This window comes from Stegostoma tigrinum, chromosome 31 (assembly GCF_030684315.1).
Source record: "Stegostoma tigrinum isolate sSteTig4 chromosome 31, sSteTig4.hap1, whole genome shotgun sequence".
NCBI lineage: Eukaryota > Metazoa > Chordata > Chondrichthyes > Orectolobiformes > Stegostomatidae > Stegostoma > Stegostoma tigrinum.
In genome coordinates, this window is record NC_081384.1 from 5,164,592 (window position 1) to 5,176,893 (window position 12,302).

A 12,302-nucleotide genomic window follows, 5' to 3' on the forward strand; every position below is an offset into this window, starting at 1 on the left:
GGAAATGAAGTAAAGCTGGAAAGAAAATCATGCTTACCTTCACCGCCTTCAGGAACATATGATGCAGTTATGATATCTATATCAGCACAGTTCATCATAATCTGATTTGTTGCCTGTCTTACCTGCAAAGATATACACAGATATAAATATTAGGACACTCAACACAGAAAAACTTTACACAATCACTAGAAACATACTTTTGAAAATATCTCATTTAAATGATCTTTGGTTTTGAATGTTCTCTCATTTCCAACTTCCACTCCCATTTTGGAAATTTAATTCAATTTTTCATTGCACATTCAGTAACCAAGAAGGGAAGTCAGAAACTCAATCCATGACTGTTCCTAAGCTTACTGTGCACAAGTGAGCAACAACAACCTAGGGTAAGTGATTCTTCCCACTTGTGGGAAAACGCCAGGCAGCATCTCTCTTACATAGAAGAGATGATAATAAAAAACATTATACATAGGAGAGTAAATCAACACTACAGCAAAAACACCCACTTACAGTTTCAACTTATTTGTGGGATGCAGCGATTAAACTATCTTCAACACTTCCATACAAAGCTGTACAGACTTTAAAAGAAATATGCATTAAAATCGACATTGTGTTTGAATAACCTGGATACCATACAAATTTTCTTGAATCTGCCACAAAATTATTTGATCTTCTGTAAGATTTAATCATCATAGATCTTCCAAGTCTTTTGCGGAAAGATGTCAATTTGCTATTACTCCATTTACAGCCTGAAAACGTGGAATCTATGGTAACTGACATTTTGGATATGAAACATTATGAAAGCTACTTTCAGAAGATGAACAGAGTCATACTGCACAAAAACAGACTCTTTGGTCCAAATCATCTGTGCCAACCAGACATCCCAATCTGACCTAGTCCTATTTGCCAGCATTTGGTTCATATCCCTCTAAACCCTTCCTATTCATATACCCATCAAGGTGCTTTTAAATGTTGTAATTGGACCCTACGCCACCATTTTCTCTTACAGCTCATTCCAAACATGCACCACCCACTGCGTGACAAAGACCCCCTTCGGGTGCCTTTCAAATCTTTCCCTCTTCACATTAAGCCTATGCCCTCTAGTCCTCCACCCTAAGAGAAAGACCTTGACTGTTTGCCCTATCCAGGCTCCTCATGATTTTAATAAGCCTCTACAAAGTCACCAGTCTCCATATACAGATATCTATACTAAAACTGAAAGTAGTATAACAATTGATCACAAGATTTGTCCCTGGGGTGAGAGGGCTGTCCTATGAGGAAGCTGAAACTGAGTAAATTGGTTCTATGTTCTGTGGAACGTAGAAGAATGAGACACAAATCTCATTGAAACACGCAAGATTAAAGGGCGGGCAAGGAAGAGTGGACTGAGATAACAAGGTGTAGAGCTGGATGAACACAGGCCAAGCAGGAAGGCTGATATTCCGGGCCTAGACCCTTTTTCTGGAGGGGGGTCTGGGCCCAAAACATCAGCCTTCCTGCTCCTCTGATGTTGCTTGGCCTGCTGTGTTCATCCAGCTCTACACCTTGTTATCTTAGATTCTCTAGCATCTGCAGTTCCTACTATCGCTGAAGAGCAGACGGAGACATTTCCCCTGGAGTTGGTAGATTGTAAAAAATCAGTGTAAAGTTACTCCTTCTCAACCTTTTGGGCATTTCATTGTTAACAACCACTACAATTGGCATTGTTCATCTAAGATTTGTTCGGATTTGGACTGTAGAAAGCTAGATCGCTGACACAGTAAGTGATACTTTCCCTTGTTAAAACAAAAATTGCACTTCTTTAGCGAACTGCACTTGATAAGTGGGCATCCAAATGTTGCTCGTAAAGAGGTGAATAGATTAAGAATAATTCAGAAATAGCTAAACGAGTGGTGTTGAGGCGGCCTTTGGTGGTAGATCAAGAAATTACTAGCCAGTGCTGTTTAGGGAACTAGTTCTCCAGCGCAAGCCAGCCTGGTTGAAGCTTCAGCATCAAGTGAGGAATTCTAAGTACAACAACCACAAGAGCTAACAAAATGAACTAGCCGTAGGAATGTAAAAAATAGCCAGTTGACAAGGCCATGGAGTAGCTACTGGTAAAGATTCTAAAATCAGCACACAGTAAAGTGTCAAGAGAAAGATTATAGAGAGTGGAGCTCAGAAATCAAAGAGTTAACAGTTAAACTGAGCTGAGATGGTGATAACGTGGGTCTTTTGATGTTGGAATTGAGGAAAGGATGGGCAATATAGCATCAGTAGAAATTGTCAGTCTTGGTGATGAATCAAATGCCTGATCTGAAAATCTAATTGCAAATCAACATGACATTCAGGGAATGAGCTGATTAAAATTTTAGAAACTTTGCTATGGAAGATACAGAGAAACCATTTCTTCTGGTGGAGAAAATCAAGAACAGAGGCTTAAATATTAAAAAGTTCAGTCAGGAAGCACTTTTCCATACAAAGGGAATGGTCTTGCTCACAAAAGGCTCAGGATTCTGGAACAATGAAGTTTTCATGAGTAATTGAAGAGATTTTTGTTAGCAAGGGTATCAAATCCAAAGGTGAGAAAACAGAGTTGAGGTGCAGACCCGGAGAAAAGGCTCCAGGACGAAACAATTTTAGCCAAGGAAAAGGAGAAAAATCTGAATCAAGGTTATGATAACAGAAAACTCTCCTTCCTGTACATCCATGTGGACAAACACTGGAGCGAACTTTGAAGAACAGAATGAGGTTTGTGCATTAGTCTAGAGGAAATTTCAGTGTTAGGATGATACAAAGGTTATGAAATTCATAAACAAGTCTCTCAAAGAAAGAAACTCAAGAAGGAGCAAAGTGTTGTGGACATGAATGGTGAGTAATACTAAGCGAAATCTCTCTGTCCCAGAAACAGCACTTCTAAATATGGAAAGGGAAGTTAACTAGGCAGAATGGTAGGACACAAGACCCCAACAATGTCCTTCTTCCACCAGAATTAAATTACTCATGATATTCTTTTTTTTAAAATCAGCCTATGGATGTTATGACTCACTTCAACAGCAAGTGGGACCTGAATCCAGCCTCCCTAGGTCAAATGTAGACATTAAGTTACTTGAGAATTAAGTAAATAAGTAAATTGATTTAAGTCCAAGCTCCACCTATCCATTTCCACCAGCAAATGAGGTCACATAAGAGTGGTCACTTAACATCACTCCTGGGCCTTTGCTTCATGCCCCACGGCCAATTTGCTCAGAGGACACCAACGCTCGAACATCTTAATGGATTGCGTTTCAGTAAGCATCCGAGGGTGTGCCAATGTAATCAGGCAATACTGAGAGGACTAAAACAAATTCCTTTTTTGACAACTACAGAAAAGTTCAGGCTCATCCACAACTCCAACTGCAACGGGGATAAAACTAGAGCTCACGCAGAGGGTTTGACAGGCAAAGCAAAAGTGGCAGTATTGTATTCCAATACTGACCCATGATATCATCTCAAAACTTTTAAGTATGCTTCAGTTTCAGGAATAAGTCATTGAAAATATCATATACTGGAAAATTATCAAGGGAAATAATCAAAATATCCCTCAAGACTAATAATGTTTATTTTGGTTGCATTTATGGCACTTAATTTAATGCCTAGGAAATCAATAAATTTAATGGTCCAAAGACTTATGCAGATAATAACTTCTAAACATGCAGTCATTTCCGAATTATTTTGCCAAATCAATACTGTCAGCTGCCAACCTCCAGGATGTTGCAATTGCCGAGTCACAGATATTGGCAAAGTTATTTCAGGACACATTTTCAACTGTGGCCAAATTTTTTAAAGTTCCGAAACATTAAATTAACTAAAATGGGTTCTTAACCAAACATTGAAATATGCTGCCACAGCATATTGTGAAACACTTCACAAGCACATACCTTCGGAGTCATTTGCTAATTTGAATGTGTAAGGCAGTCAAAACAGACCAAATGCACACTGGAATCTAGATGTGCAGACTCAGAACTGGTTAAATGAAATTGCTTGCCACTTGAAATTAATTTGTAATCTCAGGACATAGCCTTTCACACCCCTACCCTACCAAAGTCAAATATATAAAATCTTGGTTGCAATCAGGTTCTCAGAAACAGGGGCTATATTTAAGACTAATTCATGCCTAGGATGTTCTCCCAATAGTCTTCCAGAAGCCATCCATACTAACAACTTTAGAATCTGCCTGTCCCACAGTGATCGTAGCATAGCATCTTATGGTGGTTTTTAAAAAATTACATAAATAGTAAGTTACTGTAAAGCGTTCCAGGTGGGACTTCGAGACAATTCAATCTCAGGGATTAGATGGTTCTAGTCAGTTGTGCAAAATTCAGCTAACAAGCACTTAAACCCATTAAAGGCTTGAAATTAAGATTGACCACAAGAGAGTGCAGTATATGATAAATTTCTGTTCAGTAGTAAGAGCCATTGATCTAACGTAACATAACATTGTACCTTAACAGAAAAGCACACTACTGTCAGTTATGCTTTTTGATATTTACATGAATGTGAATATAAAAAAGAATGGTTAGTAAGCTTGCGTATGACGCCAAAATTGATGCAGAATGGACAGAAGAATGTTATCTCAGAGTACAATGGGACCTTGATCAGACGGGCCAACTTACCAAGGAGGCAGATGGAGTTTAATTTAGAAAAATGAGAGGTGTTGCATTTTGTAAAGGCAAACCAGGGCAGAACTTATACACTTAATAGTAGGGCCCTGGGGAGCATTGCCAAACAAAAAGAATCCAGTACTGCAGGTGCACAGTTCTTTGAAAACAGAGTTGTGAGTAGACAGGGTTGTGAAGAAAGCATTTGGCATACCTGCCTTCATTGGTCAGAACACTGAGTATAGGAATTGGGATATCATGTTGTGGCTGTACAGGACTTTGGTTAGGCCACTTTTAGAATACTGCATTTAATTCTGATCTCCCTGCTATAGCAAAGATGTTGTTGAACTTGAAAGGGTTCAGAAAATATTTACAAGGTTGTTACTGGGATTGGAGGGCTTGAAGTATAGGAAGATGCTTAATAGGCAGGAGCATTTTCCCCTGAAGCCTCAGAGGCTGACGAGTGATATTATGGAGGTTTATAAAATCATGAGGAGCATGGATGGGGTGAATAACTAAGGTCTTTTCCTCGCAGTTAGGGGAGTCTAAAACTAAAAGGGCACTGGTTTAAGGTGAGAGGGGAAAGATTTTTTAAAAAAAGGGACCTGAGGTGTTACTTTTTCACACAGAGGGTGGTACGTGTGTGGAACAAGCTGCGCGAGGAAGTGGTGAAAGCTGGTACAATTACAATTACCACAACATTTAAAAGGCTTCTGGATGGGTACATGAATAGAAAGGGTTTAAAGGCTTATGGGCCAAATACTGGCAAATGGGACTAGATCAGTTTAGGATATCTGGTCAACATGGACAAGTTAGACCAAAGGGTCTGTTTCTGTGCTGTAAAACTGACTCTATAGTATCTATGTTTGAGCAACATGTTTGCAGGGTAGCAGATGGGAAAGTGATTTTCTAAAAGGAATTTGTACTATAAAGGGAATGCTAAGAAATCTTCATTAGGGCAACTTATAATTCCCAAATACATAACTTCCCAGTTTCTCAAATGATCAAAGCTGTGTGGAAGGGTAGAGCAGAGACCACGTCCTAGTGTTTTAATGCATTTTTAGTCCAGGAGGCAACCGTACTCCATTGTCACCTATTAAATAACTACAAATAATTTCCAGCTTTGCTGCAACTGTATCATTGCCTTCAATTCCCCTCCTAGTTAATTTTTAAAATTTAATTTTATAATAAACCACTGCTGTGCCATTCCAACTTATGGAAGCCAGTGACTTTCAACGAGGAAACCCTGTACAAAGAATTACAGACATCAATCACTTACTCTCACTCTGTACTCACAGTTGGCCCTTTTCAACATGATTGAGTATTGATTCAATATTTGAATCATTTCTTTCATAGGTGCAAATAATTTGGATCTTAAATCCAGTACGTACTTGTTCTTCACTAACTCTCAGAATTTTTTTTCCAAATATATAACATCATATGCTGATTAAAAGACTAATTTGGTGCTAAGTAGCATACATTGTAATGCAATGCTGTCACAAAAAGCAAGCCCCAGCTTGTGTCTCCACATTTTGTAGCAAATACTCGAGCCAGTTTGAAACAAAGAAAGCTGGGTAGCACATTTCATGCCAAAAAAATTCTGCTGATAAATTAAGTCAAAAAGTCTACCCCTATTTAGATCAAAACAAATAGCAATACCAACTGTAACTGAGATCTAATAACTGACACCATCTCGCTAAAGGCAAGAAGTCTAATACTGTAGAGAGAGGCAGAACATCAGTGCATGCAAAACAATTACTCTATTTTAAAACTTGCAGCAACATTTAAGGTTGTGTCTTGTACATAAAAACTACTGCTGAATCTTGGTTTACATGAACCATGACATAATGCAAAATTTGGTCCAAAGATGAGGTCACGACAGTGTCACAGGGTCTTTATCCAACACAATCTGTACCATTGTATTGATATTTGCAGCCTGCAGCATTCTAACTCAGAACCAAAACAATTTATTTACACACTATTCAGCAATACCAAGCGTGCACAGTGTTATTCTGTTTCAAACAATGCATTTTTTAAAAACAAGGAAACATACCTAACCAATGCAAAAATAACTGCAAATTTGTAAGAAGAGATATTAGTGGACATAAGGATTAAACCACAATCTCACCACAACTAAAAAGCTGTTTATATATATCGATTGGACTTATTTCAGTAAGGTAAAAGCTCATTTAACCTTGGGTCTCAAGCTGATTGCAGGCTACTTATCACAGATTCTAAAGTGCTGAGGATAGAAGCTACATCAATGTCAACTCTGAACATAATGCATTTGGCAAAGGCCATCAAAAAAGGGAGTAAACAAGGCCTAAAATATTAACTATCTCAGACATGTTTCTTATGGTTCCAGTTTGGAAAAACAAGCATGTAAACCATTTCTTTTAAAAAAAGATTTTTGTTTCCAACTTCAGGAGACGTTACTGTCATTACGGCTGCATTCCAAAAAGCAACAGCAACCATACTCATAATAAATAATGACGATTCCTACCAACACAAGTGCAACATCTCTATCCATAGTAACTGATCAACTCAAAACTTTTCTTTACATAAGCAACATTTTTGCTGGAAAATATGTACTGCAACTGTTACACTGGTCATTTGTGCTAAGCATCAGTGCAGGTGATGTTTTACACAGATGGACTGATTTCTCAACAAAGCTACACCAAAAGATTTGAGCACAAAAATTATGCCAATATTTAGTGGAGTACTGAGAATATATTGTCTGACAGTGTTATCTTTATGTTAAACCAAGGCTTCTAAGTTGGATGAGAATTTTTTGTTCATTCACAGGATGTAAGTGTCACTGACTGGGCCAGCATTTATTTGCCATACCCAAGTGTTGAGTCAGCTACAATTACTGCAGGCCGAACCAGGTAAGGATGGCAGATGCCCTTCACTAAGGGACATTAGTGAACCACACGGGATTTTCCGCAACAATGGACAACGGTTACTTAATTCCAGACTTTTCAAAAAAATTATCACCACGGTTGGGATCAAACCTATATTTCCAGAACATTACTACCTGGGTCCATGGATTAACAGTTTAGTGACAATACCACTAGGCCATCATGTCCCCATCCGATTTAAAAAACATCATCTTTCAACTATCAATAATCTGCTTACTTGATTACTTGCCTCACACTCTTTTGGAAACCTTGCTGTGTGTAAATTGTCCACTATATTTCATTCCATATTCAAGTTTCCAAAAATAATTTATTGACTAAGATGGATGTTAGACTTCCTAAAACTGTAAAAGCCACAATAAAACTGCAATTATTTTTCTTTAGTGCTTTGGTACTTGTTGTTAGTATTTTGTAATGTGTGAACAGCCTTCATACTAGCAATAATCAACACTGTTTGGGAGAAAGAAAACACAAGATCTGTACTGGGTTCACGTGGGCTGAAGAGTTACAGGCTCTTTAATTTCCATTTGGGGGTTAACTTAAAAGTAATTCATAGCTCACCACAGTAGTGGAAATGTTGTAGTTCATTCAACGCAGTTACAAGCCATTTCTTAACAAGTAATTCTTCAAAACAGTTATCATGCAAAATATTTTACCAAGCAGGGCCATGTCAGCAAATTCAAGGTTAAAAACTACCAGTTGGATGAATTTATTCAAGGGCATTCTCATTTTGCCATGTCAGAAGAGATTCCAGAAATCAGGCATACACACTTTCCCGCCTTTATTAAATTCATTTCACTGAAATGCAATCAGGTACAACAACGGAAGTTTTCCCAACTGTCACGACCTACCAACCGAAGTAGTGAACACACATTATCTCAGAACTAATTGCTCAAAAATCTATTCTAAAGCATTAGCAACTCAGCAGCAACTAAGTCCAATGCTCAACAGAAAACCACAGGGATATGGGTTTAGAAACTTGCAGCAGGAACTTCTCTAAGGAATTAAAAATCAAACATTACCCCCATACTGTAATGTAATCTGCTCACAATACAGCTATCGTATAACTGCCTTACAACAATATCCATTTGGCAGAGACTAAATATTCCATTGGTTGTGGTGACTACACTCTGCAATTAATCAATAAATAAAATAAAGTTTGATGTATTTGTAATCGGCTAAAATTAGGTACCACGATCCACCCCGATGTCCAAGTATTTATGCTGTAAATAAACTGTAATCGTGATGTGCATACCTCCACGCATTACATTTCTACTATTTGCTGTGCTTTTATATTGATTTTAGGCGATGTGACGTGATGTTTCAACACATTTTGAGGGATATGGATGTCTTGAGGCTTCATTTGGTCAGGGTACTGTGGTTAATGTGGACCTCGATTATCTGGAATATTTAATCAACCGACATACTCCTGATGCTGTTGGAGCCAGTTAATAACATTTGCTGTAGTTAATTCAGACAATCATGATCATTCCCACTTTCAACTACATACAACACCTTTGAGAAGTTCAATTAAAACTAACTGGAAACAAATTATCTGAATTCAAGTATTATACTTCATGAAGGACCATCATTTCGAAAAATGCAAAGACAAATCAGGAGGTATAGCTGTAATATTAAGTAGAATTGACCAATTGATGCCTATCAGCTTGTGATCAACGCTTGATCAAAATTATTGCTGATGACAGTTCAATCTTCATGCGCCCAACAGATAAACTGCACGACTGTAATTCCAATGAGACAAAAAAGTACAACTACCTATAAGATGCATGTGCAGCAACCCAAAAGACTCCTTCACAGCAGCTTCCAAACCTGCAATTTCTATCAAGATGGTCATGGACAGCAGGCACATGGAAATAACACCATAACCACACAACCACTTGAGAGTTCACTGCATACCCATGTAGCATACGATTTAAACAATCAGTGCATTTCTTCACTACCATAGGATCAAAATCCCGAACTCTGTCACTAACTCCCTCCACCACTGATGCACAGTAGTAGCAGTGCACACTATCTAAAAGACGCACTGTAGAAATTCAAAGATATCAGACAGCACCTTCCAAATCCATGACCACTTCCACACAGAAGAGCAGCAGACATATAGGAACACCACTTTCACGTTCCCCTCCAAGGCACCCACCAACCTGACTTGGAAATATATTACTGTTCCTTCACTGTCACTGGGTCAAAATATCAGAATTCTCTCCCCAACGGCATTGTGAGTCATCCCACAGCAGTTGGACTGCAACGGTTCAAAAGAAGGCGCTCACCATTACATTCTCAAGTGCAACTTGGGATGGGAAATATTGCATGTTCTCCCTGAGTCTGCGTGGAATCTTCATGCCAACATTTCTCAAATGTTGGATTTTCCTGTGCTTGGTGAATAGGAGATAATGATGAATAAGATATAGGAGCAGAATTAGGCCATTCAGCCCATTGAGCGCACTCTTCCATTCATCAGGGCTGATATGCTCCTTAAGCCCATTCTCCTGCAACCTACGATCCTTTTACTATTCAAGAACCCATGTGACTTGGTCTTAATTTCATCATGCATAAAGCAGGTCCTCAATCACTCCCCATATGACAAGCCCCTCATTCCTGGGATCAATCTTGTGAATCTCCTCTGGACATCCTCCAATGCCAGCACATTCTTCCTTAGATACAGGGCCAAAAACAGCTCTCAATATTCCAAATGGAGTCTGACCAGAGCCTTATACAGCCTCTGCAGTACATCCCTGTTCTTGAATTCTAAGCTAGCTCAAATGAATGCTAACATTACATTTGCCTTCCCAACCACCAACTGAACCTATAATGTTAATCTTAAAGAGAGAATCTTGAATGAGGACTCCCAAATCTCTCAATTTCAGATTTCCAAAACCTCTTCCCATTTAAAACAATATAATCTACACCTCTTCTTCCGACCAAAGTGAATAACTTCATTTTCCAACATTGTGTTCCAGTTGTTTGCCCACTCTCCTACCCTGTCCAAGTCCTTCTACAGCCTTCCCAACACTACCTGTCATTTGCAAATTTAGCAATACCTGCAGTTCTTTCATCCAGATTATTAATATATAACCCTCATAAGTTGCAGTCCTAATACTGTTCCCTGCAGAACTCCACTAATCGCTGTCTGCCACTCTGAAAAAAGTCCTACTTTCATGTTCTCTGCCTTCTGAAAGTCAGCCAATCTTCTATTCATGCCAGTATCTTGCCCCTAACAGCATAGGCTCTTCTCTCTAATATCCTCCTGTGCAGCAGCTTGTCAAAAGCCTCTGGAAATCCAAACAGATTATGTCCATTGGCTCTCCTTCGTTTAATTTGATCATTACTTCTTCAAAGAATTCTAACAGATTTTTGTCAGGCAGTACCTCTCCTTGAGAAAGCCGTGCCAATTCGCCTATTTTACCACTTCCAAGTAGTCTGCAATCTCAACAATGACCAATGTCAGGCTAATCAGCCTACTAATCCACATCTTTTACCTCCCTCCTCAAATAGGTGAGCTACACTAGCCATTTTCCAGTTCTCTGGGACCCTCCTTGTATTCAGTTACTCCTGAAAGATCACCAAAGCCTCCACATTCTCCTCAGCTATCTGCTTCAGAACTGTGGGTGTAATGCATCTGATTAGGGTGATTTATCCACCTTCAGATCTTTCAGCTTCCCCAGAACATTCTCCTTATCGATTGGCGTTACACTCACCTCTGCCCTGACCCACACCCCCGACTCACTCAAAGCTCTGATACGCTACTGATATCTTCCATCATACAGACTGATGTGAATAACTATTCAAATAAAAACTGAAAGAACTGCAGACGCTGTAAATCAGGAACAAAAATAAAGTTGCAGGAAAAGCCCAGCAGGTCCAGCAGCACCTGTGAAGGAAAGAAACAGTTAACATTTCGGGTCTGGTGAGCCTTCCCCAGAAAAGAGCAGAACAGTTCTGAGGAAGGGTCACTGGACCGGAAACATTAGCTCTGTTTTTTCCTTCACAGATACTTCAAGACCTGCTGGGCTTTTCCAAATAACTATTCAGTTCCTCTGCCATTTCTTTGCTCCCCATTACTACTTCTCCAGTCTCACTTTCCAACAGTCCCAAGTCCATTCTTGCTGTTCTCTTACCTTAGAATATATCTAAAAAATTTTTCAATCTTCTATTATATTATTAACTAGCTCACCTTCCTATTTCATCTGCTTCCCTGTTATTGCATTTTTAGTTGTCCTCTGCTGGTTTTTAAAAGATTTCCCGATTTTCTATCATCACCATAACTTCTTTAATGTTTGTGTTTTCCCCAACTTCCCTTGTCAGCCAAAGTTGTCTTGCCCTCCTCTTATTATGTATATTCTTCCTTGGGATGATTTACATCGTACCTCCTGAATTACCCCAGAAGCTCCTCCCATTCCTGCTCGGCTCTCCTTCCTCATGCTTTTATAGTTATCTTTTGTAGTACTATAATACTGTTGCATCTGATTCAAGTTACTCCCTCCCAAAATATGCAGGGTGAAATCTATCATTATGGTCACTGCCCCCTCGGGTTTTCTTCACTTTAAGGTCCCTAATCAAGTTTGCCTCATTATCCATCACCAAATCTAGAATTGCCTGCTTTTTAGGTGAGCTGTACAATAAGCTTCTCCTCCTGAAAAAATTCAAGACGTTTCATGAATTCCTTTTCTTGGGATCCACTACTGATTTTCCCAGGCAACCTGCATATTGATTTCCCCCATGATTACTGTCATAGTGTCCCTCTTAT

At 39.0% G+C, this 12,302-nt stretch overlaps 1 protein-coding gene across 2 annotated transcripts in view; it reads right to left on the reverse strand.

The window, feature by feature from the left end:
• npepps (aminopeptidase puromycin sensitive) overlaps positions 1-12,302 on the reverse strand; it is a 215,690-nt gene that overhangs the window by 135,653 nt on the left and 67,735 nt on the right. For both annotated transcript variants that reach the window (XR_009442855.1, XM_048560329.2), the window contains exon 2: positions 38-122. Coding sequence is in view for 1 of the 2 variants with exons in the window: in XM_048560329.2 (XP_048416286.2) it covers positions 38-122 (85 nt within the window). In the remaining variant the exon portion in view is untranslated. The remainder of the gene's footprint in view (positions 1-37; positions 123-12,302) is intronic.